Here is a 27,349-nt window from a genome sequence, read left to right on the forward strand (position 1 = left end):
TAGAATTACTAAATTAAACCTACGTATAGACACAAATATATGGGCAATCCATATCACAGCATTAGCAATACCAATTTTTTCATGTTAATACTAATACCATGTTCTGGAGACAGATTTTGCTTTACTTTTTGGTTTTTGAAATTAAGACAGCTGTTATCGAGTGGGTTGGGCAGTTTGGGTGGTTTTCTCTGGTTTTTATTCTTGATCATATACTGCTTAGACTTAGGGGTAAAATCATTTGGTAATTGTGATGAATCCTGCAGTTTTTAGCAGATTCTGATACCTCCTTGATGCTCAGTCTGAATCATCCCCTTGCCCCTGTGAGACTTCTGGCTGTTAATCATCTGAAAAAGATCATGAAAACGTCAAAGGTTTGTGTCTAATAGCTTTCATTTGTTATGTTTTATCCTTATGCTGAACAGTATAATTCTAGAATAAGAACTTGAAGTTACTACCTAGCATCAATATTGTGTAATTACAGAGATAAGCCGAATAAAGCAGATGAGGGTTCATGGGACAAAAATTTAGGACCGGATGCTCAGTATCCCCATTGTAACCTGTGTGTGCTCTGTTAACAACTGTTTTTATGTCTCCATATGGTATATTATTAGGTTAGCTCTACTCTAGTTCAGTGTTTTTCAAACTGGAATTTATAGATCAATTTACAGAGGTTCTCAAATTATCTGAGAATTTTTTAGTTTTGAAATTTTATTTAAAAAAAAATTTTTTTTCCATTGATTTGAGAGTGAGGGGGGAGAGGGAGAGAAAGGGAAGCATCAGCGTTGTTCTACTCGGTTGTTCCATTTAGTTGTGCACTCATTGATTGCTTCTTGTGTGTGCCCGGATCGGGGGTTGAACCTGAACTTTGGCTTGCTTGGGAAGACACTCTACATCCTGAGCCACACAGTCAGGGCCTTGAAATTTGTTTGGTTGTCTTAAATTTTACATGAGTATATTTGGAGACATCAGAATGGTAGCTTTTGGAGCACTGTTCTATGTCAGTATCTGCAGTTGTAATTGTGTTTTAAATTCTGCTGGTTCTAAGTAGTAAGCACAGAGGTTGACCTTATTTGTAAATTATGCCTTTATACCAAAATGATATTTTATGAAGACTTTGCAGTGATTCAAATTGAGCATTATTTTCCTAACTTCAGTTATTCAAGCGGCATCTTCACAATATTTGCTATGTTAGCTTACCCCGATGTTATTTACTTAAATTTTTCCTTTAGCTTCTTTTAAATGGGCTAATTTTTATATAGTTTTCAAATCATGGGTTTGAAGTGCTAATAGTATATACATTTTGCCATAGTTACTATGATTAAAATGGAATGTTCATATGTATAATATTTAGAATTGTCTTATGTACTACATTTTGCATATTTGAAAATTTTCTGAAACAGAGGAAAGTGGTGGCAGTTTATATGGTTTCCCTACTGCATGGTGGTCGGAAGATGCCGAGTTCTGGAACTGGGGTTGTGCACTTAGAACCAGTTCATTTTAAAAGTAGAATTTAATTTCAGCTAATCTTAATTACCACATTAAATTCGTCTCAATTTGAATTTTACTAGTTTTGTAGTAAAATTTGACTTGTAAATGTTTTTGTTTAATATTTTTGTCTCATATTTTTCAGGAGTTATGTTTAATTTTAAAATTGATATATAAATAAAGGCAACATCAGGACCTGTGAGACTGTTTCTTTTTTTTTTTTTTTTTTCATTTTTCTGAAGCTGGAAACAGGGAGAGACAGTCAGACAGACTCCCACATACGCCTGACCGGGATCCACCCGGCATGCCCACCATGGGGCGACGCTCTGCCCACCAGGGGGTGATGCTCTGCCCCTCCGGGGCATCGCCATGTTGCGACCAGAACCACTCTAGTGCCTGAGGCAGAGGCCACAGAGCCATCCCCAGTGCCCAGGCCATATTTGCTCCAATGGAGCCTTAGCTGCGGGAGGGGAAGAGAGAGACAGAGAGGAAAGCGCGGCGGAGGGGTGGAGAAGCAAATGGGCGCTTCTCCTGTGTGCCCTGGCCGGGAATCGAACCCGGGTCCTCCGCACGCTAGGCTGACGCTCTACCGCTGAGCCAACCGGCCAGGGCTGTGAGACTGTTTCTTTAAAAACAGTTGCTCTATGTATAGTCATTTTGAAATTATTTGATTTCTGATCTGGCATAAATTATGTTTCTTTTACCTACTGCTGATTGGTTTATCTTATTGATTTGTTGGATATTACATTTGTTTAATACTTGCCTTTGTTGTAATAGGAGAATTCCTAGAATCTCCTAATATTTCTGCAGCTCTTCTCATCTTTTCTTCCCCTACACCTCTTCTCGCATTTACCTCTGGGTTTGTGGTTGGTGGTTCAGTGAAGGGTGCCGTGCACTCAGCTCCCAGGCTCAGTGGTGTACATTCTCTTCTAGAATTCCAGATTGGGATATTTGGCTACTTGTTAGCTCTTGAGAAATGTTGATAGTTGGTACATGAAACCTTGACTTCAGTTTTATGAATTCTAAAGATTTTTAATTTTATCTAACAGCAGAGTGACCTATAAAAAAATTTAGGATTATTTAGTGGTATTTCTTTACCCTCCTATAGGAAGGAATATACATCAGACTGATTAGTAGTCTTATTTTTCAGTTATTGTGAGTGATTATATGCTTTATTTTCTTTTGTTACTGAAAAAAATAGTTCTGTGGGGTTTTTTTTGGCATACTGGCTTTTCAGTGCATGTCCTTATCCTTGTAAAAATTTTGATGACAATAATAGCTATGTTTAACTGTACTTAACTCTTGTGAGGCACTCTTCTATGTACTGACTTGTATTATTTAACCCTGTAACGGCCTTTGAGGTAGGTGTTATCATTAGCTCTGTTTTATAGGTGAGAATAGGAGGCCTGGAAAGGTTAAGTAGTAGAGCTAGGATTGAAATCTAGGCATCCTGATTCTTTAGTCTCAATATCTGGGCACTCTCATTTTATTAATACGATCAACTCCTTAATACAAACACTATGTTTAGATTATACATATTGTATTTTCAATGAAAACTTGAAAAGGTTTGTACCGAACAATTCTTCGTCTAAAAAGGCCCTTTAGAGGTTATGTATTGTAGTTCAGTTCAAGTGGGCGTAGAGTGCTTGAATTTGTATTCAGGGCAGAGCCTGTGTTTCCTGACTGGTGCTCTGCAGTGTGTTTCACAAAAGCAACCTTCCTTTCTAATGTTCAGTCTTACAGGGTTTTAGCAACAACTAAATTAACTTTTTTTTTTCTCTTGCACAGGAGAGTATTGATGAATCTTTTATAAAAGAAGCTATTTTAACCCGATTAGGTGATGATAGTTTAGATGTTGTTTTGTCGGCTATCGGTGCTTTTGAGGTGAGTGAATTTGTTTTTTGTTGAAATGCATACTTTTTGGTAAATATTTTATTCTCCTTTTCATAAAATTCTTTGCTCTAGGCAAGAATGTATTTGAAAATTATTCTTCCACTGGATATTTAATCTCTCGAGAGCACAAACTTAAGCCTGGTTTGGGAAAGCTCATGGGAGTAATTAGATTGCATAATTTTATACATGCAGAAATTCTTCAGAAGAAAAGTACTTTGTGAATTTTACCTTGAGGTCATGGAAAGTTGGCTTAATGAATGCCACTTTAGAGAAATTGCTCTCATAAAACTTAAATTATACTAGGATTTCTGAGAGATAAATTTTTTATAATTCATTATTTTTTAAAGTTAATTTAACAAGTACTATATATATTTGAATCAAGTAGAAATTTACTTGGGATATTTCTTCCCCTCTAGATTTACAAGAGACACTTTAGTTCAGAAGTGACTGTTTCAAATCTTTTGAATCTCTTTCGAAGAGCAGAACTTTCAAAAAATAGAGCATGGTATGTACTCATTTCTCCTCGTACTGTTTTGAATTGGTGAAATTTTCATATCAAATTTATTTTAATTTTTTTCTTTTCATATTTGCAACTTAGTTACATAACACTTGGTCATGGTAATGAAATGGAACTAATGTAACACTCTTGCATTATAAAATCCGTTTGGCATTGGTGGGTTCATTATACTATTTTCTCTTTGAAATTTTTCTTAAATTGAAAAAAGTATATAAGGTGGGTTCGTTATACTATTTTCTCTTTGAAATTTTTCTTAAATTGAAAAAAGTATATAATGTATGATATTCTAAAATCTGGAAAGTAGGAAAGGAAAGAGCTTTTATCTGTTTTATATAACTATATGCTTATTAAACAAATAATAAGCTCAGAAGCACGTGATACCTGTGTAGGAAGTATTTGATGAGCTCTGGTTATTTTATTTTTGGTACCTAAACCTTAGAGTAAGAGAGGGTATCTTAACAAGTTTTTGTATCTCTCATATTTAATTCTTAGCACATAGTATGTGTTTAGATATTTTTTGAACTTATGAGTGAATTTCTGATTTCTAGTGGAGTTGAAGATAGTGTGATGTTTGGCCTTGGTCAGTAGGCTCAGTGGTAGATTGTCGGCCTGGTGTGTGGTTGTACCAGGTTTGATACCCAGTCAGAGCACACAGGAGAAGCAACCTTCTCCTCCACCCCTCCCCTGCCCTTTTCTATTTCTTTCTCCTTCGGTCCCTCTTTTCTTCTCTTCCCCTCCTTTTCTCGCCTTCTCTTCCTCTCCCACAGCCATGGCTCGATTGATTTGAGCATATCAGCCTCAGGTACTAAAAATAGCTCAGTTGTGAGCATGGCCCCAGATGGGGTTGCCAGGTGGATTCTGGTCAGAGCACATGAGGAAGTCTGTCTCCCTATCTCCCCTCCTCTCACTTAGAAAAGAAAAGGAAAAAAAGAGTGTGTGATATTTTATGTTACAGCTAAGCTAATGTGATTTCTCAAAAAAGAAAAAGGGTTTGCCCAAGTTAGCAGTTTAAATTTATTATCCCAAATAATTCCTTTATTAGCACGGATTTTAAGTGATTATCTTGATGTCTCTGAATATTGTGTTTGGTGAGGAGACCAGTGTAATGTCAGATGAGCTGGAATGATAATTTTTTGCTATATTAAAGTCTTAATGTGTCTCTGAACCAAATGTGCTCTTCTGTCTTTTAGGTACGAGATACTAGAGGTGGCAGCAGACGTATTACTTAGAGAGGAGCTGCTGAGTGGAAATGATGAGTTGGCAGCTCAGGTGGTAGTACTTCTGCTCCCGTTCATGGTCATCACCAGTGAGGACCTGGAGTCTGCCGAGACGAAGCTCGCTATTTATTTATCCAAATCAGGAATCTGCTCTCTGCACCCTGTGCTAACAGGCTGGAAAGAAGGTGAGAAATTCAGTTGTCTTTTAGGAAAACTGAACAGGTAACACTTTAAAATTCTTTTGTTAAGATAAAAAGTATGCAATGAAAAAGAAATGGACCCATAGGCAAATTCAGACTTGGATAAAAGGAAAAATAAAATGCAAACCTGTAGAAATTGTAAAATTTGCGTAAATTCCTTACTCTACCTGATTCTTGAAGATGAGTGTTGGTGACATAAGGGGCCTGTGTTTAATTTTGTTTTTGTTATTTTTACAGCTCTTGAAAATGTGATTAAAAGCACAAAGTCAGGAAAACTAATTGGTGTAGCAGATCAGAAGATGATTGAGTTATTGGCTGACAATATAAATTCAGGGGATCCTTCTTCAATGTTAAAGATGGTAGGTGTGCTCTGGAAGTCCAAACTCCAGGTTTCCTTCTTGTAATCATTTTAGATTCTTGGTGTTTGCTTGACTAGATTCTTGTTTTGTTTTTTGTTTTTGTTAGTAACATTGGCATTTTTGAGAATTTTTGTTTTGCTTTAAACATACACCGTGTTGTATATTCTGCAGATTGTTGAAATCCTTAACATTTATGTAATTTATTTTATTGTGGTTTTATATTAGACCAATGAGAATAAAGTGTACTTTTTCACCTCCTATTTCCCCTCTCATTTAAAATATTAAAGTTTCCTGGCCGGTTGGCTCAGTGGTAGAGCGTCGGCCTGGCGTGCGGAAGTCCCGGGTTCGATTCCCGGCCAGGGCACACAGGAGAGGCGCCCATCTGCTTCTCCACCCCTCCCCCTCTCCTTCCTCTCTGTCTCTCTCTTCCCCTCCCGCAGCCAAGGCTCCATTGGAGCAAAAGATGGCCCAGGCGCTGTTGTTGGCTCCTTGGCCTCTGCCCCAGGCACTAGAGTGGCTCTGGTCACAACAGAGCGACGCCCTGGATGGGCAGAGCATCACCCCCTGGTGGGTGTGCTGGGTGGATCCCGGTCGGGCGCATGCGGGAGTCTGTCTGACTGCCTCCCCGTTTCCAGCTTCAGAAAAATACAAAAAAAAAAGTTATATTTTTGTTAAAATAGCAAAATAAAGGAAAATTTATTTTGCTGTAGTAGATACACCTTTGTAAAGGTTTATGATTTAAAAACATACAATTGGCAAGTACCGTTATGTTTATTATAATTTCTGAAATTACTTATTTTTATAATACTTAGAAATCAGTGCTATGGCTTTTTTAAGGCATTATATTTATTATCTCACTTTATTAAAATTGTCCACTGATTTGAGGGGGGTGAGGGGGAAAGAAAGAGAGAGAGAGAGAGAGAGAGAGAGAGAAGCATCATTGCGTTCCATATAACTTCCTCTATTTGGTTGCGCACTCATTGGTTGCTTCTTGTACATGCCCTGCATAAGGATTGAACCCATGACCTTGGTGCTGCAGGACGATGCTTTACCCACGGAGCCACCTGGCCAGGGCCTGTCATCTCACTTGAAATGTTAGTTAGATACATAATACCTAGATAGGCCTGAGGTAGAGAAAATTGTTTGATGCAAACCAAGAGCTACCGGTAATGGATGATGTTTATTTTTCTAGGTGGAGGATTTAATCAGTGTTGGAGAAAAGGAGTCCTTCAGCCTGAAGCAGAAAGTGACCTTTCATGTGATCATGGCTGTGCTTGTCTCTTGCTGTTCATCTTTAAAAGAAACTCACTTTCCATTTGCAGTAAGAGTTTTCAGCTTGTTGCAGAAAAAGATAAAGAAGCTGGAAAGTGTGATGGCTGCAGTGGTAAGGAGTGTGCAGACCCTGGAAGTTGAATGATGAGTAGAGAGACAGCCTGGCCTGTGGGTGAAGGCAGAGCTGACAGTTGGAGTCTGAGGTGCTGGGTGTCAGGTCTGAGTGAATGCTAAGCAGCTGTGGGAGCAGTAGAGAGTGAATCAAGTGCTCTCTTCCTTTTGTTTTTGTTTTTGTTTTGTATTTTTCTGAAGTTGGAAATGGAGAGGCAGTCAGACAGACTCCCGCATGCACCCGACCGGGATCCACCTGGCACGCCCACCAGGGGGTGTTGCAACCAGAGCCATTCTAGCGCCTGAGGCAGAGGCCATAGAGCCATCCCCAGTGCCCGGGCCAACTTTGCTCCAATGTAGCCTTGGCTGCGGGAGGGGAAGAGAGAGACAGAGAGGAAGGAGAGGGGGAGGGGTAGAGAAGCAGGTGGGCGCTTCTCCTGTGTGCCCTGGCTGGGAACTGAACCCAGGACTCCTGCACGCCAGGCTGATGCTCTACCACTGAGCCAACCGGCCAGGGCCACTCTCTTCCTTTTGTAGAAAATTAATCGAATTATAGAATTTCAGGGTTGCAGGGTTTTGTGTCTGTACCATCTTTATTGGGTAATTGAAGTTGCTAGATATATCAGTGCTTGAAAAAAATATTCCTTCACGCTTGTTTACTAAAAATAGATCTTTCATATGAAAATAATTTTTTTTAATTTATTGATTTTAGAGAGAGAAGAAGGGAGAAATATCAATTTGTTGTTCCATATAGTTCTGCATTCACTGTTGCTGATTCCTGTATGTGCCCTGACTGGGGATCAGGACAGTGCTCTACCAACTGAACTGACCTTCCAGAGCTCTTTTCTGTTATTTTAATAATGCATTAGATTTGGCTCTCACCAGCCTACTGTTGTTTCTGACAGTATTACTAAGTTACTAGTTTGTATCTTTATCTAGTACTATATCTTGTAGTAATAAGATTATTTCTTTTAATATCTGCAATATATAATAGTATTTTATTTGTCCTGCAAACTTCAGAGGGCTCCTCATAGGGTTTGCTAAACAAATCACATCCTTCTCACATATGTATGTACCTTCAGGATTTTATAAGTACCAGTCATGGCCATGGCCATTGATAAAGTTATGTAAACTTTAAAGGAATAAATCTTCATATTTTAAAAAGTAGCCTAGAGAGCCTTTTAAATTTTGTTATCTTTTATAAAAGTGCAATAACCTGAACTGTGTTTGTTCTCAGTGTTAAAAGTGGACAGCCTGACCAGGCGGTGACGCAGTGAATAGAGCGTTGGACTGGGATGCAGAGGACCTGGGTTAGAGACCCCGAGTTCGCCAGCTTGAGCACGGGCTCATCTGGTTTGAGCAAAGCTCACCAGCTTGGACCCAAGGTCACTAGCTCGAGCAAGGGGTTACTCAGTCTGCTGTAGCCCCACGGTCAAGGCACATATGAGAAAGCAATCAATGAACAACTAAGGTGTCGCAACACGCAACAAAAAACTAATAATTGATGCTTCTCATCTCTCTCGTTCCTGTCTGTCTGTCCCTGTCTATCCCTCTCTCTCTGTCTCTGAAAAAAAAAAAGTGTGGACAAATTGAGTGTTTTATATATCTGTAGGTATAGGGGGTTTATATTGTTTTATATCTAAAACCCTCCCTGAGAGTCATAAGGGTTTTATGCCACTGTGGCGGCACTTTAAGCCAAAAACTCCTCACTAAAGCCAGTTTCTTCAAAGCCTGTCTTTGGGCTGTTTTTCTTCCAAGTTATTATTGTGCATATGCCTGTACACAGTCTCATTTATCATTTTGCTACACCTTATTTCATATTTATTTTTAACATTTACAGTGTAATTTCACATGTTAAGATTTTACCTGTTATTTAGAATCACCTGCAAGTTTGGAGATTTTACCTACTCTAGATTAGCAGTAAAAATGTGAAATGAATAAAGGCCCTTGAAGGGTCTCTTGGAACTCCAACTCCTTTCTGTTTAGAAATGTACCATTTGGTAAACACAATTTATATGAGTGTTTGTTTTAGGAATGGTATTTTAAGAATATAGAGGTAAAATAAAGCATGGTTAGCTTAGTGTTAGACTGCTTTAAAAGTCTGATTAAAGTTACTAATTTGTCTAAATTCACATAGAGTTTTACATATTACTCAATCATATACATCATTGCAGTCCACTTATGTAACCCATACTCAGAACCCCTTTAAATCTGGCTGTTTTTGTTTTCTTCCATTTCAGGAAATCCCCTCGGGATGGCATGCTGAGCTCATGATGGACAGAGGGATACCAGTGCAGCTGTGGGCACATTATATACAACAGGTCAACACCGCCGAGAGGGTTGCTATGGAGGACTCAGTGTTACTTTTGTTTTCACTGAAAAATTTTGTTCATGCAGTAAAGGCTCCTAAATCTTTTCCTAAAGGTAGGACAAGGTGTGAATGTGATACCCAGGACAACTGAATTCTTGGCTCCGTAACTGTTATTTGTGTAGAGCGAAAAGTCCTAGCAGAGTGTTCATGTAAGTCACACATTGTCTCTCTTGTCACGTCTGTATAGATAGTGTATGGTGGGATCCTGACCGAATGGAAGAGGACAGCAGAGACTACCTGCGCTTGCTCATTGGGCTCTTTGAGATCATACTCAGTGGTGCTGACTCCACTCACTTCAGGGTGCTAATGAAGCTTTTCATAAAGGTACGAGGTTTAGGATACTTTAAGGCAGGGGTAGTCAACCTTTTTATACCTACCACCCACTTTCTAGCTCTGTTAGTAGTAAAATTTTCTAACCGCCCACTGGTTCTACAGTAATAGTGATTTATAAAGTAGGGAAGTAACTTTACTTTATAAAATTTATAAAGCAGAGTTACAGCAAGTTAAAGCATATAATAATTATTGCTTACCAAGTACTTTATGTCGGATTTTCGCTAAGTTTGGCAGAATAAATCTTTATAAAACAACTTACTATAGTTAAATCTATCTTTTTTTTTTTTTCCACATTTTTCTGAAGCTGGAAACGGGGAGAGACAGTCAGACAGACTCCCGCATGCGCCCAACCGGGATCCACCTGGCACGCCCACCATGGGGCGACGCTCTGCCCACCAGGGAGCGATGCTCTGCCCATCCTGGGTGTTGCCATGTTGTGACCAGAGCCACTCTGGCGCCTGAGGCAGAGGCCACAGAGACATCCCCAGCGCCCGGGCCATCTTTGCTCCAATGGAGCCTTGGCTGCGGGAGGGGAAGAGAGAGACAGAGAGGAGGGCGTGGCGGAGGGGTGGAGAAGCAAATGGGCGTTTCTCCTGTGTGCCCTGGCCGGGAATCGAACCTGGGTCCTCAGCACACTAGGCTGATGCTCTACCGCTGAGCCAACCGGCCAGGGCCTAAATCTATCTTTTTATTTATACTTTGGATGCTCCGCTACAGCCCACCATGAAAGTTGGAATGCCCACTAGTGGGCGGTAGGGACCAGGTTGACTACTACTGCTTTAAGGTATTGCAGATTATTTTAATTATGATAATTTTGAGTAAAAATGAAAGTAGACTTTTATTTTTTTAATTTAAGGGAGACAGACAGACTCCACATGCACCCTGACTGAGATCCACCCCGCTACCCCCATCTGGGGTCAATGCTCTTCCCATCTGGGGCCATGCTCGCAACCAAGCTATTTTTAGCACCTGCGGCAGAGGCTCCATTGAACTGTGCTCAGCGCCCGGGGCCAATGCGCTCAAAACAATCAAGCCATGGCTTCAGGAGGGGAAGATTTGGGGGGCCCGGGGGAGTAGATGGTCATTTCTCCTGTGTGCCCTGACCAAGAATCAAACCCAGGATTTCTACACGCCAGGTCGATGCTCTACCACTGAGCTGACTGGCCAGGGCCAAAAGTAGACTTTTTAACAGTGGAGAACATATGATTATAAACATGGGCCCTATAAAGTAGTGCTGTAATTATGACACCAGTCAGTAGGTTTGACATAGATTGTAATGCCTCCTGATGTGGTAGGCCTGTTCACATATTTTATCACAACAGCTCAGTCTGCTTGGTGGGTTAATGCCATTACCAACATAAGTGGTAATGAACAGATAGGTTATTTAGCATATGCAGAGTTACTTGGTTATGAAACTGTCACCGCACCAGTGACCTCCATGCTGCCAAGTTCAGTGGTCAGGTCTTTGTTCTTGTCTGATGTACCTTCTCAGCAGCACTGGACACAGTTGACACTGTTCACTCCATCTCTGAAGTACTTTCTTATTAATGAGGCTTCTGCAACATCATCTTGTCTCAGTCTTCAGCTAAGTGTCCTTGTTCTTTTTTTATTTTTATTAAATGTGTTCAAGTGCAAAGTTAGCAAGTCCTCTGAATTCATTTACATCCTTCCCAACTTGCTAAAATACCACGTATAGAATGTTTTAGTGATGATTAGACAAAGCAAAATGTTATAAAAATTAAACTTCACTATTTTTGTTTTTGTTTTTTAATTTAGGTACATCTAGAAGATATTTTTCAGTTGTTTAAGTTCTTTTCTGTTTTGTGGACCTACGGTTCTAGCCTTTCATGCCCACTGAGCTATAGCGTGAAGACTGTGCTGCAGACCCAAGCCCTATATGTAGGCTGTGTGATGCTGTCTGTTCAGGACCCACAGTGCAGAGCCCGCCTGGCTTCTGTGTCTTCTCCAGGTACTGTCCATTGTTATGTTCTGTCCTGACCGGCTGTGACATCTTTCTCTGTATGTGCTGCATGTGGGTTGTAGTTGGGAGAATTTTTTTTTTGTAGTTTTTTAAACAGAGCATGTGCATACCCTTTTGTCCCGTAATTCATAAACTGTTGTCTGTTTACTTCTAAGTATTGCTTTAAGTGATAAATGTTGCCTGACCCATGGTGGCACAGTGGGATAAAGTGTCAACCTAGAACACAGGTCGCCGGTTTGAAACCCGGGGCTGGCCTGGTCAAGGCACATATGGAAGTTGATGCTTCCTGCTCCTCCCCCCTTATTTCTCTCTTTCTCTCGCTCTTTCTCTTTCTCTCCCCTCTCTAAAAATGAATAAATAAAATCTTTAAAAAAGTTATAAATGTCAATTGCAAAATCTGACTAAAATAAGAGAGAGAAGTGATGGTGACTAATCCAAACCATCATAATACGATTCAGTATTCAGCTGACTAGTTATAAAATGGATCTCCACTCAGCCCCCCGGATATATTTCTTTCATCATGTGTAAGTCATTTTCAGGTTGGACGCTCACAGTGAAACCCTCCAAAATAAAATTGATATTTTTTGATAAAGTAAAAATTTGCAAAAGATACAGATTTCATGATGTTGATGAATATGATATTGAGAGTAAGTTGACTTACGACCAAAGCCATTGATACATGAGAGAACCCGACAGAAACAGACCATTAGTGAATGAAGTTGAAAAAGTTGATGAGAGTGATGGATGTGATCAATAATTCAGACTGGGATGATTTTAATATCAGAGAACTAAGAGTGATCCTTGGGAAATTTGGAGATGTTCTTGATTATTTTTTAGTTCCAAAATTGTTCTCTATAAATGTCTTATGAAAGCAAAGTGAATGATCATAACCTTTTCCCAGAACAATTTCTCAGTGTTTGTCTTCTTAGCACTTTGGAAGATCATGTAATTACACTTGTAACGAAATTTTTATCAAATACAAGGTAAAGTAGAAATATACATTCAAGTTTTACTTACAAAATAAAATCGTTTAAATGTACATATTTTTCCACTACTTACTATAAAATTACAGCCTCTGTTTAGGTAGATTTACTTTTAAGAAAGTTTTAAAGGCCCTGGCCAGTTGGCTCAGGGGTAGAGCATCGGCCCAGCATGTGGATGCCCCGGGTTCAATTTCCGGTCAGGACACACAGGAGAAACGCCCATTTGCTTCTCCACCCCTGCCCCCCTTCCCACAGTCATGGCTCGCTTGGAGCAAATTGGCCCTTAGCGGTGAGAATGCCTCCATGGCTTCCACCTCAGGTGCGGAAAATCTTGTTTGCTGAGCAACGGAGCAACGCCCCAGATATGTTTTTGAATTTTTCTGGAAGCTCTGCTTTACTGTACCGAAAATTTATAGCACATAATTATCTTGGCCTGAAGCTGCCCTTTGTGCAAATTCAACTTTCCAGCTGTTTGTGTCTGACTTTGTTTTATAATTTACTGTTATGGAGGTCAGGAAGGATTTCCAACTTTGATATGACCTTCTCAGAAAAGTTTGAAAGCATGTCCAGCTCTTTTATAGCATTCTAGAAGTGGAAAGTGTAGATCAGATCATTTCTAGCAAAATAAAAACCAACCAACTGTGCTCCAGTACATAGCATGAAATAAAGCTTAAATAACTAATTATCTTATAAGGAAATTAGATATCTCTTTATCCCAGAGACATCTTTTCAAAAACCCCTAATCCAGTTGGTCTCACAGATATATTCTGTTAGATCTTTGCAGCAAGCTTTATTAGTGCTGCTGAGCTGTGCAGGGCACAGGACAAATGGATGCTTCCAGATTCATTCTACAACTAGCATAACATTCAAAATTGACACAAGCAAAACAAAACAATAGGTCAAGCTTTTAATCATCATGCAAAATACTAAATATTTCTAAATTGATTTCAGCAGTCTATGGTTTAATCATTTGTCCAAATAGAGTTCACTTCAACAACACAAAATTCATTCAAAATAACATAATTGGCCATCCATGTTCAAGAATAAACTCATACTGTCATGTTCCAAAAATCTGAAACGGTATTAGATCAAAATCGGAAATTACTCTTAATTGACAGCAAATTCAAGTAACATAATGAAAGTACCTCTCAAATCAAAAGCTGACATTTTCACTGCATAGCTGGGGAAGCAAAGCATTGCTGTTAAATTGTTCAGTCATTGAACGTGGTTTTGGAAGTACTAGTTGGTAGAAGTATATGTTTCAGATAAAACTGACACCTCAGATGTGTGGGGTTTTGAGGGTGGGTTATTCAGTAGGACATCTGTCTGGCCAGCCATTTGGAAACATTTGAAAAGTTTGACTCCAGACTCATCCCCCAGATGAAAATTTCATGTGAACTAAAGATTTCATATAAAAAACTTAGCTCTAATATAGCAAAAAAAAAAAAAAAAAAAAAAAAATGTAGTATACATGATCTCTAACAGATCAATACTTTTAAACTCATTTTAGTAGGGAGGGCCTTTCTAAGCCAGTGTTATTCAACTGCTGGTCCATGGACTGATGCCAGTCTGCTAGCGAAAGAGTTAACCAGCCTGATGTTGTATGAAGATTACAGACCCAGTTCTTATAGACTCTAATCCTCATACAGCACCAGGCTGGTTAACTCTTTCATGGATCAGCACGGAATTTCTGGATCTAAGCAACATACAAAACTAGAAAAAAATGACTAAAATTTCTGCATTGAAATGTAAAGTCACAATAAACATCAATTTAGGACAAAATCTTTGCAAAGCACAATTCATAAATGGATACTTGCCTCTACACACTTGTGCAAGGGTGTGTAATCAGGGATGTTTGTAGCAGTTGTAATGCCAAAAGTCTAGAAACAACCCAAACTTTTTCCAGTAAGGTACTAGTTTAAAAAATACAGAAAATCAGTGGAGACCTGTACAGCTTAAATGGAAGGTTTAATTTAGCTTTGTTTGTAAAACACTTTCACATGTTTTGAGATGCGACAGCAATTTCTGCAGAATAGTGTGTCTACACTATGTTCTCGTTTGTGAATTTTTGGAAGAATTTACCGACACATATCTCCCATTTTTTTAGAATAGTAAGCAGTGAGAGGGGGTTTGAGTTAGGAGCAAAATTTTCATTGTGGGGTGCTGCTCCCAGTTTTTAAATTGTTACTTACATTATTTTCCCTTTGGTTTTAGTGGTGGCATCTCTACTCCTTAACCTGCGCAGCCCTGTAAAGGAAGCGCGAAGGGCGGCCCTTCACTGTCTGCAGGCCCTCAGTGGACTGGCATCCCAGTTTCAACTGGTGATAGAGCACGTGGTTCCCAAAGCAGAGGAGATCACCTCAGGTGCCACGTATATTGTTCAGGTAATTCATCAGCACAGAAGGTCGCATTGTGTGCACACCTGTTTCCTCCTTCTTGACTTTTGCTTTTCGGGAATTTTGATTGAGTTCTGTCTCTGAATCTAGAAACTAATAGGTCAATATCTACACATATTTGTCACCCATTTTTAAGAACTAGCTGCTAGAAGACCCGTGTCTTGGTTTCGAGATAAGTTGAGGGGTACCAGAGTCCTTTCCTATTAAGGTTTCAAGGAGAAATGAAGTGACAACCTCCATAATTAGTATATTTAACCTTTATAGTTCCTTAACTCTTTTATCCAATTACTTTTTTGGTGCTCTAGGATTTGGCTACTTTATTTGAGGAACTACAGAGAGAAAAAAAACTGAAATCTCATCAGAAGTTGTCTGAAACTTTGAAAAACCTGCTTTATTGTGTATCTAGTTGCCCATCTTATGTTGCAAAAGAGCTGATGAGAGTGCTTCAGGGAGTTCACGGTGAGGTGAGTGCATTGTCAGTGGACTGCATTCCATGGGGTGTCACTGAGGTCGTCGTCACTGCTTCTGCCCCAGAGAGGCACATGCAAAGTCACAGTTGTGCACAAAGAGTGAAAATTTTCTAACTCATTTTGGAGGGCGGGGAGCATTGCGGTGGGCAAAGAGATAGGAAACAAAAAGCAAATATTGGTAAGTTTCTTTCCATTTTAAAATTGTGTGTTATCCCTGTCTAATCGTTGACTTGATTTAAAATAAATTTTAATATTACATGGGAAAAACACTAAGTGGGCTGCAGAAAAACTGTTGGGTTATGTGTGTCTTCTGGTGAAAATCCTCCAAAAGGTAATATATTCCAGCATAAGACTGAACATTCAAAGCCATATGCTCACTTTTTGAATGTACATCGTTGTACACTTTTTGGGGGTAATTCAAAACTTTCTTTCATTATGTTGTCAAGGAAACCTATGGTACAAAGAAAGAGGTTCTGAGAGCCTTGTTGATGTGGTAGAGGGTTTGGTCGCAGAGGAAGACTTCCTCGTCCCGGCATCTAAATGCCTGTATGCTCCATCAGTCTTAGACTGGCTGCAACAAGGAGATTAGTAGAATGAGTAGAATGGGATAAAAACAATTTATTTGTATATTCTTGGTGGGAGCAAACAGATGGCATTTATCAGCTCTGTGTCATCCCAGTCTAGTTTAAACCAGGAATTGAAAGTCTTGTTCTGTAAAGGACCAAAGAGTATTGTTTCAGACTCTGCAGGCCATATAGTCTGCAGCTGCTCAGCTCTGCCTGCCACGTGGTAGTAGCGGAGATGGCGTGTGAGCACATGGGCCTGAGTGTCGGTGGCAAGGTTTGCAGAGTAGACAGTCCTCTGCATCTGGTCCACAGCTGTATTTTGCTGGCACCTGGTTTGGTTATGAAAGACTTCACATACATAATATGAATTAATATTAATTATACCAAGTTGGAAACATTGTGGAAGTATGCAGTGTCTTAGAGAAACTTAAATTTATTTTTATAGTCCAGAACTTCAACTTAGTTTGTATTTCCTGTTTTCAAAAAGTCTTAGGACACTCACAGATTTCTCCACTTATCTCTGAAGGGTTTAGAGCAGCGGTTCTCAACCTGTACATATGTATTTTCCGATGGCTTTAGGCGACCCCTGTGTTTTGGTCGTTCGACCCCCGCCGGGGTCGTGACCCACAGGTTGAGAACCGTTGGTTTAGAGCTTTAGACCATTATAGACTAAACCAGGGGTCTCAAACTTGCGACCCGCCGAACAATTTTGTGCAGCCCACAGACTAATCCACGAAGTTCAAAATATTTTGGATAAAATTAAGTAAGCCCGTGGATTAGTCTGTGGGCCGCACAAAATTGTTCGGCGGGCCGCGAGTTTGAGACCCCTGGACTAAACTGTGAGAAGGGGCCTGAATGCTCCACTGGTATTTCATGTCCAAGAGATTGTCATTATTGGGGTTTTCTCCAGGCTAAGCTCATAGTCTTCCCATGATATCTTTTGAGGTCTTTGTGGGATTTTTTTTTTGTTTTTTGGGGCTTTTTTTTATAGTGACAGGAAGAGAGACAGATGAAAACTATCAGCTTGTAGGTGTGTCACTTTAATTGATTGCTTCTCATACATGCCTTGATTTGGGGGATAGGGGGCTCAGGCTGTCACTGACCCCTTGCTCAAGCCAGAGACCTTGGGATCATATTAATGATCCTGTGCTCAAGCTGGCATCCTCAGGGTTTCAAACCTGGGTCCTCAGCATCCCAGGTCAATGCTCTATCCATTGCACCACCACTGGTCAGGCTATAGATCTTTGTTAAAGCAAGTAAAACATATGTCAGTAACTGTTTACTATTGAATTTTCCAAACTTCAGATGGTGCTGTCTCAGCTGTTGCCTATGGTTGAACAACTGTTAGAAAAGATCCAGAAGGAGCCCACAGCTGTCCTGAAAGATGAGGCCACTGTTTTGAATCTCATTCTGGGAAAATATAATGAATATTCAGCTTCTCTTTTACACAAGGACCCAAAGAGCCTAGATGTGTTTATAAAAGCCATGCACACAACAAAGGAGCTTTTTACAGGCATGCCGACTGTTCAGATTACAGCCCTTGAAAAGGTCAGTGACTTCTTTTAGGAAATAAAGGACATTCAAGCTTTAAAAAATTGGTAATGTTTTACTTGGAGATAAGTGAATTGAACATATTTTAAAGGAATATGATTTATTTGACCCATTTTGCAAAATTAAATGATGTACATAGGTCAATAAAAATTATTGCATTATAACTGACAAAATTGGGAACAATTTTATGTTGTAAGAGAATGATAAAAAGATCATTTTGGGAATTCAAATTTGTTCATTGAGTTCAGTGGCCTTTTTTTCTGTTTTCTAGATTACCAAACGATATTTTGCAGCTATATCAGATGAAAAAGTTGAGCAGAAGCTTTTGCGTGTCTTATTTGATTTATTGGTGAACTGTAGAAATTCACATTGTGCTCAGACTGTTAGCAGTGTTTTTAAAGGGGTAAGTTGCAAATGATTTGTGATTTATTTGTTACTGTTTTTGTTCTCTCCCAAATAAAACCATATCAAAGAATCCTCCACTGTATAATACTTTCAGAAAGTCAGATGTTACCATTAACAAAATCACAGAAAAAGCGGTCATAGAAAAGTGGTAAATCAAAATTAGAAGCCTTCACCAATATTTTTAGTGTGTGAAATATTTATGGTTTTAACCAGGCAGGGTGTGTGTTAGTTTAGTTTTTACATGTGTTAGGGGGAATCTGTCCATTTTGTGCAAGGGATAGGAATGAATAAGTGGCCTGGTATTCACTTGGCAATAGCTTATTCCAGGGGTCCCCAAACTATGCCCCCCCCCCCCCCGCGGGCTGCATGTGGCCCCCTGAGGCCATTTATCCGGCCCCCACCGCACTTCTGGAAGGGGCACCTCTTTCATTGGTGGTCAGTGAGAGGAGCATAATTCCCATTGAAATACTGGTCAGTTTGTTGATTTAAATTTACTTGTTCTTTATTTTAAATATTGTATTTATTCCTGTTTTGTTTTTTTACTTTAAAATAAGGTATGTGCAGTGTGCACAGGAAGTTGTTCATAGTTTTTTTTATAGTCCGGCCCTTCAACGGTCTGAGGGACAGTGAACTGGCCCCCTGTGTAAAAAGTTTGGGGACCCCTGGCTTACTCTGCCTAACTTCAGTAGTTGTATGATGGCACCTGTGTAAGGACAATGAGAAGCTGCTCATTGGTTCATGTGTACACTGAAATCTAGCTGCACTTCCAAATAACCGCCCAGCTGTGTTTGTAGGAAATCACATTCACAACAAAGAGTATAGTACCGGGGTTCAGGAGTTCTCAGAAATATAACCAATATGTTACATATACTTAGATTTCTAAGATAAATTAAGTGAAGGAAATTAAGGTACAGAACAATGTGTATCATATACTCCTCTATTTGTTTGTTTTCATCTTTATAAAACTGTCATTGTACAGGAAGTTTTCAAAAGAATATACAAGTTGGTAGTGGTGGTTGCCTTTGGGGATTGGCCGGGGCTCTGGAGTCATAGGGAGACATAAGAGTGTACATAAACATTTGCATTGCATCTTTTTTAATTAACAGTCAAAATTAATGCTCTAATTTTGTCCTGTGTATCATCAACATTTTTTCTTCGTATTTCAGATTTCTGTTAATGCTGAACAAATCAGAATAGAACTGGAGCCACCAGATAAAACTAAGTCTCTGGGCACAATTCAGCAAACCAGAAGGCAGAAAATGCAGCAAAAGTAAGCTGTGACTGCAGGGAGAGCCTGTGCTCACGGCCCGGAATGTTAACAATTCCTGGGGATTTCTCATTCCCATCCATTGGGCATAATTGGGTGTATTTCTTCTTAGCACTGGTAGGATTTGCTTTTCCAACTTTCTCTTGTATCTGTTTCCCAGAAAATCACAAGATCTAGAATATGTTCTGGAAGTTGGAGGTTCTTACTGGCAAAGAGTAACCCTCATCCTAGAATTACTGCAGCACAAAAAGAAGCTTAAAAACCCTCAGATCTTGATATCAACCCTTTTCAACCTACTATCCAGGTAATGACCCCACCTTAACATTCTCTTTTCTCACTTCAGTGGTCTGTAAAATAAAGCAAGGTAAGAACTGTCATTGAAAGATGAAAAGAATGGTTTTAGGTGCCCATTGGCAAGGCCGTACATTGACCTTCATCCTGTACTGTACTGAATTAGGAAATGACCAGTCACCTTCCAGTCTCCATATTAACTTTCAATACCATGTCCCTGGGCAGCATTACTTGTGTTTGAAGATATAGGACAACACCTACTGTATTTTTGGTGTGAATAATTAGGTAGTCATAAAAAAATGCCATTGAATTGTGGGGGGTGTCCTTTCACCTAAAAAGCAAATTCTAAGACTCTGAACAGGTAGACGGAAAGTGCAGGAGAGAGGAGAGGTGATGTGACGTAAGCTTCATACTGTATGAAGAAGTTAGATGTCTCCCATCTTCTGTATAGACTTGATGTTTAATGTTCATATTTTAGTCATTCCTTATTTAATATGTGTTTTGGAGAGTGGTCATTGGTGCATCACTGACCCTGTACAGCTTTCTTATCCCATCTTTTCTCTTCCGGGGTTCTGCAGGTGTTTAGAACCTTTGCCACCAGATCAGGGAAACATGGAGTATACCAAACAGTTAATTCTCAGTTGTTTGCTCAATATCTGCCAAAAACTCTCTCCAGATGGCAGCAAAATACCAAAAGGTATATAGTGCTTTTTGTTGGAGGGAAGGGGTGAGAGAGTTGTCCGCTTTGGTTGGGACCGTGCCTACCACTTAGAGCTGGTTACTTCTCGCCCCTATAGATGTTCTAGACGAGGAAAAGTTCAATGTGGAGCTGGTCGTTCAGTGCATCCGCATTTCTGAGATGCCTCAGACCCATCACCATGCCCTTTTACTTCTGGGGACTGTGGCTGGAATATTTCCTGTAAGTATTAATGACTTAGGACTTCAGCAGCTATTTCAGATATTTCTATCTTCTGTGGACATGCATAGGTGTTCACTGGTTTGAATTCAGTGAACTTGGGGATCTTAGAATGTTGCCTCTTATTAGCTGAGACAGATTTTGCTAAACTTTGGTTCCTCTTGGTAAAGAGGGACTGATAATAACCTTCTTCATAGGATGATTGTGAAGACACAATGGGATGATTTGCAGTTAGCACTCAGTGCAGTGCCTGGCCCGTGCATCTATCTATAGTATTAGTGTTACTTTGACAAAATTATTATGCCCATAATCTTCAAACAGCTTTCAACCAGTGACTTAAGAAAATCAGATTATTAAGTACCTCAGTTGAAGAAATACGTCAGTTTTCTTATAGAAATATGTCAGTTTAAGATTTTTGAGGAGATTGAAACTACTTTCATATTGGAGATACATCAGATGTTCTTTTTTTTTTTTTCCAATAGGAGAATCATTTTATGGTTTGTTTTTTTGTATTTTTCTGAGGTTGGAAACGGGGAGACAGTCAGACAGAATCCTGCATGTGCCCGACCGGGATCCACCCGGCATGCTCACCAAGGATCCACCTGGCATGCCCACCAGGGGGCGATGCTCTGCCCATCTGGGGTGTCGCTCTGTTGCAACCAGAGCCATCCTAGCGCCTGAGGCAGAGGCCACAGAGCCATCCTCAGCGCCCAGGCCAACTTTGCTCCAATGAAGCCTTGGCTGCAGGAGGGGAAGAGAGAGAGAGGAAGGAGGGGGGGGTGGAGAAGCAGATGGGCGCTTCTCCTGTGTGCCCTGGCCGGGAATTGAACCCGAAACTCCCGCACGCCAGGCCAACGCTCTACCACTGAGCCAGCCGGCCAGGGCCTTATCAGATGTTCTTAACCTGGAGTTCTTCTTGAGTTTGGGGGAAGGGAGAGAAAAAAAGAGAGAGGAAGGGAGAGAGAAAAGCATCAATTCTTTGTTCCACTTAGGTGTTCCATTTAGTTGTACAGTCATTGATTGCTTCTCATCTATGTCCTGACTTGGGACAGAACCTGTGACCTTAGTACACCAAGACAATGCTCTATCCTCTGAGCCACCTGTCAGGGTGGGGTGGGGTGGGGGGTTGTTTGATGTACCAAAATTAAGTGCAAGATTTTTGTATATGGGATTTTTTTTCTTGGAGGAAAGTCAGTAGCTCTCAAAGGGGTTGATAATCCAGAAATGGTTAAGAATCATTGATATTTTCTTTTGTTTTCATTGAATATAGTTTATGTGCCATAAAATTCAACCATTTAAAGGTACGGTTGTTGGGATCATACAGTCTGTGGCCATCTTTGTGTATGACTTCTTTCACTTAATTTGGTGTTTTCAAGGTTCATCTGTGTTGAAGCTTGAGTCAGTATTCTTTTTACAGCCGAATAGTATTTTATTTCTGTGTATTTTACATTTTGTCAGTTGAAGGGCGTCTAAGTTGTTTCCACTTTTTGGTTATTACAGTAAAATTATGCAGCTGAGACATTTGTAAACAAGGTTTTGCATGAACCTTGGTTTTAGGTCTCTTTGGAGTGGAACTGCTGGGTCATCTGCTAACACGAACTCTCTGAGAAACTGCCAGACTGTTTTCAAAAAGAGCTGTTCTGATTTGTGCCCACCAGCAGTATGCGAGGGTTCTAATCTTCTACACCCTTCCTGCTACTTGTTAGTGTCTGTCTTATTACAGTCATCCCAATGCGCATGAAGTGGTATCTTGTGGATTTTGCTGTTTTGAGTTATTTCTCTTATTACTTATAGTGAATCATTGATATTTGATGTATTTACAGTGGGAAATACTGAAAGATGTATTTTCTTTCAGGATAAAGTTCTGCACAATATTATGTCTATTTTTACATTTATGGGAGCCAGCATCATGCGTCTAGATGATACTTACAGTTTTCAAGTTATTAACAAGACTGTGAAAATGGTTATTCCTGCACTTATTCAGGTAAGCTGCCTTTATACCATCATTAGTATTTTTTTTTTTATTTTACATAGTATAAACCTTGAGCTGTAGTAAGAGTGAAACTTAAAGGCCTTTCTGAAATGCCTCTGGTATTTGTGTGTCTTAAAATTTTAGATGATGATGTTAAGCAGCCATCATGGAAATAATGTCTTTTCCAAAAATATGAATAAACATGCATTCTGCAAGGGTGTAACTACAAAAGTACCTCGACATTATTCTGACAAAATGAATTTGCATTGACTGTGTGTTTCAGGACATTGCGTCACTGTGATTATACCCTTGTGTAGGTCAATGAAAATAGAAGTTTTAGCGCTACAATGGCAAAGTTGTTAATGGGCAATTCAGCAGACATTTACCAAGCACTCTGTAAGAGCTAAGTACTTAAAGAGATGAGCGAGACATAGTCTCAGCCAGTAAGGAATGGACAATTTGAAACTAAAAAGTGGCTTCTCGAAGGTGAAAGAGGTTAGTCATCTACTTGAGTTGTTTGCCTGCATTATTGCTAGTCTTACGTTATTGCCTGATCATTGCAGGTATGACTGTGTTCAGCACTGTCTCCTTGTAATCTTGGTATTAGATTTTCTGTGTCTAACAGGTTGGCGAGTCAGGTCACATGTAAATAAAAAAGAAAAATAACTGCCTTGATAACATTTATGCCGATAGAATAGATAAGTGCTGAAAAGTCCAGAATAGAGGAAAGTCCACACAGGCTAGGCTGACCACAGAGTTCCATAAGCAGCAGCATGTGACACGGAATGAAGGAAGGGGAGGATCTGCCTTATGAAATGGCAGAGTTGGGCATGTGCACACTGTGTGGAGAAAGTAATGTCGACCAGTGGTCTTCAACCTTACATGTGGGGACTGGTGAAAACAAGAGAATTATTTCAGGGATCACTAAGACAGAAATCACCCTGAGCATAAGTGAATTCAACTAAGATTGTTTGTTCTGTAATCTTCATGCAACAGCAGGGTGGTTAACTCTCACAGACTGGTGTGCAGACCAGCAGTTGAAAAACACTGATGTTGGCCCTGGCTGGTTGGCTCAGCAGTAGAGCATCAGCCCTGTATATGTAAGTCTCAGGTTTGATTCCTGGTCAGGGCACACAGGAAAAGCAGCCATCTGCTTCTCCACCCTTCCCCTGCCCCCTTTCTTTCTCTCTCTTCCCCTCCTACAGCCATGTCTGGAATGGGTTTGAGCGAGTTGGCCCTGGGCCCTGAGGATGGCTCCATGGCCTCACCTCAGGTGCTAAAATGGCTTGGTTGCCTATGGAGCAGTGGACCCAGATAGGCAGAGTATCACCCCCTGGTAGATTTGCTGGATGGATCCCGGTCGGAACTCATGCAATAGTCTATCTGCCTCCCTGACTCTCACTTAATATAAAAAAGAAAAACACTGATGTAGATGATTTGGTGGAGAACAGAGAATTCAGACAGGAGGAGAGGGCATTGGCTTATTTGTTCATTCTTTTTGTCCTTGAAGAGCTCTCTGTTTTGGGCACTAGTCCCAGGGTTGACTGGCATAGACTTCCTTCTGAAAGCAGCAGGCAGCTGTTGGTTGTCCTGTGCTCTGTCCTTGGTGTGGCCCCTTCTTGAGCACAGCACAGATGCTGCTGAAGTTTTGTGCTTCTCAGATGTCTTGAGAGCAGACTTGCACTCAGTGCCTGGCATTTGGCATCTGCCTTAGTGCCTCCTGTTGTTACTTTTCATATCCGTGTCTGTTTCTGATGTGTGTCCTCTGGGGCGAGGCTCATGTCCTGTACTTCCCCTCAGGCCTGAGCAGTACCTGGGACATACTTTATATTCAGTGAATACTTACCCATCAGTCTTCAGTTATTAAACAATTTTTTATAACTGGGCACATGGAAAGCCTTGTCCTACCTACTTAAAGCCTGTTTGTGGGGTTATTTTTTCCCATGTGCTGACCTTGTTTGCTGCTCCTCAGTCTGACAGTGGGGACTCTGCAGAAGTCACTAAGAATGTGGAAGACATGGTTGTGAAAATCATGTGTGTGTTTGTGGACGCTCTGCCGCATGTCCCCGAGCACAGGCGCCTGCCCATCCTGGTGCAGCTTGTGGACACCCTGGGCGCAGAGCGGTTCCTCTGGGCTCTCCTCTCCCTGCTCTTCGAACAGCATGTCACCAAAACCGTGCCGGCGGCCGCCAGTGGAGAAAAGGTCAGAGCGCAGGGTGCGCAGTAAGGAAACGGCGATGTTTCACCAGATTTTGTGATATTTTCCAGCTTAAATGTGGGGCTCACAATGCTTAATGTGCATCACTTAACAGGCCTTGCTCGGAACAGCTCTTAAAAATATTTTTACCATTCTCTAAAATAGTTTTCAGAGCCCCTGGCTCTGAATTCCTCAGTAGCAACAGACATCTGAGGATGATTTGACTTTTCTAATAAGAAGGTCTGGTGTTCTGGGTGGTTCTATGTCAAATCTAACAGAGTACAGCTATAAAGTGATTCAACTCTGTCTCTTGAAAGTACATAGTGTTGAAGGCATTTCACAGGGGAAGGGAGGAGTGTCAGTGTCAATGTCACTGAAGTCAGTAAGATGCAGGTGATTGTTTTGAGGAACCCTGTTGGGGTGGACGAGGAGAGAACAGGGCTGTTTTTAGATGTCTTTGTAGAGCTTGGGTCTGGGAAGAAGTCTAGTCCTGCTCTGAGTAAAGAAGGGTATTCTGTTCTTGCCAGAAATCATAATGCAGGTTTCTCTCGATCTGTGCCGTGCAGGTCTCATAAACTGGTTTTCTGTGTAAGGAGCTCAGTAGTGTATTCTTCTAGTGGTAAATGTGACCATGAGGAACAAGGAACAGTATGGAGTGACTTTATATGCTAGGAAATAGTTTTAAGACATTTGTTTTATTTGCACTTATTAACATAAATTTGGTACAGTTTTATTACCGGTGTTTCTTCTCTATGCAGGATGCTGTGTTAGAAGCAGACACTGAATTCTGGATCTCAGTCTGCTGTGAGTTTAGTGTCCAGCACCAGATACAAAACTTGATGAACATCCTCCAGTACTTAGTGAAGCTGCCGGAGGAGAAAGAAGGTGAGCATCCATCAGGGGTTAATGAATCTGATGCCACAAACTCGGGAGGCAGAGCCCGTGCAGGTTGTCCATAAAACCCAGAGAACACCTTTAGAAGGAACTTTTTAAGTAAGTTAATAACTTTTCATTAGGGTATATGATTTTGTACCTTCTCAAATTTATATGGAAAGAAACGAGAAGTAGGATCTCTGCTTGCTGGCCCTTACACACTGGCATCTGAACCTCTGTTCCTGTGTGCCCCTGTGTCTAGGGTGAATTACGGTAAAATGACAGCAGGTCACCAAGAAGAAAAACAAACAGCTAGCTCAGCAGTGGTAACTAGATACAACAGTTTTACTGTGCTTGCGTGTCTTGAGGAAAGTTCCACTGTTTGCAGGGCCAGTGACAATGGCTTCATGTGCTGCCTGTTCTTAGTTCTGTGTCTTCCAAGCAGAAGAGCAAGGTGCATTCAAAACAAGGGATTAAGGCCTCTATGGGGACTGATTTCTGTGTGGCCTGCCCTTGGCCGTGTCTTCCTTGCTTGTAGTTGGCTCAGAAACAGATCGGAAGGTGCTTCGAGAACTATATGTGCTGACGTGCTATGGAAGAAGTCTTCATTTTGAGTCAGTCCAGGACAGTGGTTTTTAAGTGGCCCACCTTGGACCCCAACCACTGCACCCCAACCCTTTTATATTAGATCCATATGTACATGGCATTCTACAAAGTTTTAGGACATCTTCAAACTTTTGGAGTCAATCACTGAAGACTTCAGTCTGTGTGGGCCACCAAGGGAATGCGTCTGAAGCTTTAGAAATTGAGTATGGAGCCAGCAGTTAAAAGATAACTTTTGTCACTAGAAGTCCAATGCGCTATCCATTGCGCCACAGAGCCCGCAAAGATAACTTTTAAATATTTTTGTCTTCCATTTGCTTGTCTCAGTTGCCCTGGCTTGGTTTTTTGTTTTTTATTTGCATGTTTTGATTCTTTTGTTTTTGGTCCTATGTACTCTTCTCAGGGCTGTTGGGTACTTTCTTGATGAATATATTTGTCTCTCACTAATTTAGAAGAGGGAAGACTGGGTATAATAGATTAAGACAGTGGTTCTCAACCTGTGGGTCGCAACCCCGGCGGGGTCAAACGACCAAAACAGGGGTCGCCTAAAGCCATCAGAAATACATCGCTTGAGGCAACCCCTCTGTTTTGGTCGTTCGGCCCCCGCCGGGGTCGCGACCCACAGGTTGAGAACCTCTGGATTAACAGATACTCTCTGAAGATTGTATCTGGGCCCTGATTAGTTGGCTCATTGGTAAAGTGTTGGCCTGGTATGTGGAAGTCCCAGGTTCAATTCCCAGTCAGGGCACACAGGAGAAGCAAACATCTGCTTCTCCACCCCTCTCCCTTCTCTCACTCTCACTCTCTCTCTTTCCCCCTCCCCCATCCCTCTTTTTCCCTCCTTCTCCCTCCTTTCCCCTTCCTTTTTTCCTCCCTCCCCCTCCCTCTCCCTCTCCTTTACCACATCCTGTAGCCATGGCTTGATGGTTCGAGTAAAGTTGGCCCAAAGTGCTAAGGATGGCTCCATGGCCTCAACTCAGGTGCAAATATAGCTTGGTTGCTGAGCAACAGAGTAGCAGCCCACATGGGCAGAGCATTGCGCCAGTGAAGGGCTTGCCAGGTGGATCCCACTCGGGGTACATGCAAGAGTCTTGTCTCTCTGCCTCCCCACATCTCACTT

General features: G+C 40.8%; 2 protein-coding genes across 4 annotated transcripts in view; one reads left to right on the forward strand and one right to left on the reverse strand.

Annotated features, from left to right (window-relative positions):
• The window catches only part of HEATR1 (HEAT repeat containing 1), a 55,364-nt gene that overhangs the window by 14,028 nt on the left and 13,987 nt on the right, over positions 1-27,349 (forward strand). For all 3 annotated transcript variants that reach the window (XM_066234730.1, XM_066234723.1, XM_066234739.1), the window contains exons 12-31: positions 264-371; positions 3,274-3,369; positions 3,795-3,883; positions 5,086-5,297; positions 5,550-5,671; positions 6,864-7,055; positions 9,295-9,478; positions 9,613-9,749; positions 11,535-11,727; positions 14,937-15,106; positions 15,424-15,582; positions 17,460-17,702; positions 17,977-18,108; positions 19,277-19,380; positions 19,538-19,681; positions 20,247-20,365; positions 20,466-20,587; positions 22,440-22,568; positions 24,529-24,759; positions 25,512-25,638. In XM_066234730.1, the coding sequence (XP_066090827.1) occupies positions 264-371; positions 3,274-3,369; positions 3,795-3,883; positions 5,086-5,297; positions 5,550-5,671; positions 6,864-7,055; positions 9,295-9,478; positions 9,613-9,749; positions 11,535-11,727; positions 14,937-15,106; positions 15,424-15,582; positions 17,460-17,702; positions 17,977-18,108; positions 19,277-19,380; positions 19,538-19,681; positions 20,247-20,365; positions 20,466-20,587; positions 22,440-22,568; positions 24,529-24,759; positions 25,512-25,638 (3,013 nt within the window). The remainder of the gene's footprint in view (positions 1-263; positions 372-3,273; positions 3,370-3,794; positions 3,884-5,085; positions 5,298-5,549; positions 5,672-6,863; positions 7,056-9,294; positions 9,479-9,612; positions 9,750-11,534; positions 11,728-14,936; positions 15,107-15,423; positions 15,583-17,459; positions 17,703-17,976; positions 18,109-19,276; positions 19,381-19,537; positions 19,682-20,246; positions 20,366-20,465; positions 20,588-22,439; positions 22,569-24,528; positions 24,760-25,511; positions 25,639-27,349) is intronic.
• LGALS8 (galectin 8) overlaps positions 5,210-27,349 on the reverse strand; it is a 63,485-nt gene continuing 41,345 nt past the window's right edge. Inside the window, exon 11 of the mRNA XM_066234761.1 lies at positions 5,210-5,286. Within this exon, the coding sequence (XP_066090858.1) occupies positions 5,239-5,286 (48 nt within the window). The 3' untranslated portion in view covers positions 5,210-5,238. The remainder of the gene's footprint in view (positions 5,287-27,349) is intronic.

This window comes from Saccopteryx bilineata, chromosome 1 (assembly GCF_036850765.1).
Source record: "Saccopteryx bilineata isolate mSacBil1 chromosome 1, mSacBil1_pri_phased_curated, whole genome shotgun sequence".
NCBI lineage: Eukaryota > Metazoa > Chordata > Mammalia > Chiroptera > Emballonuridae > Saccopteryx > Saccopteryx bilineata.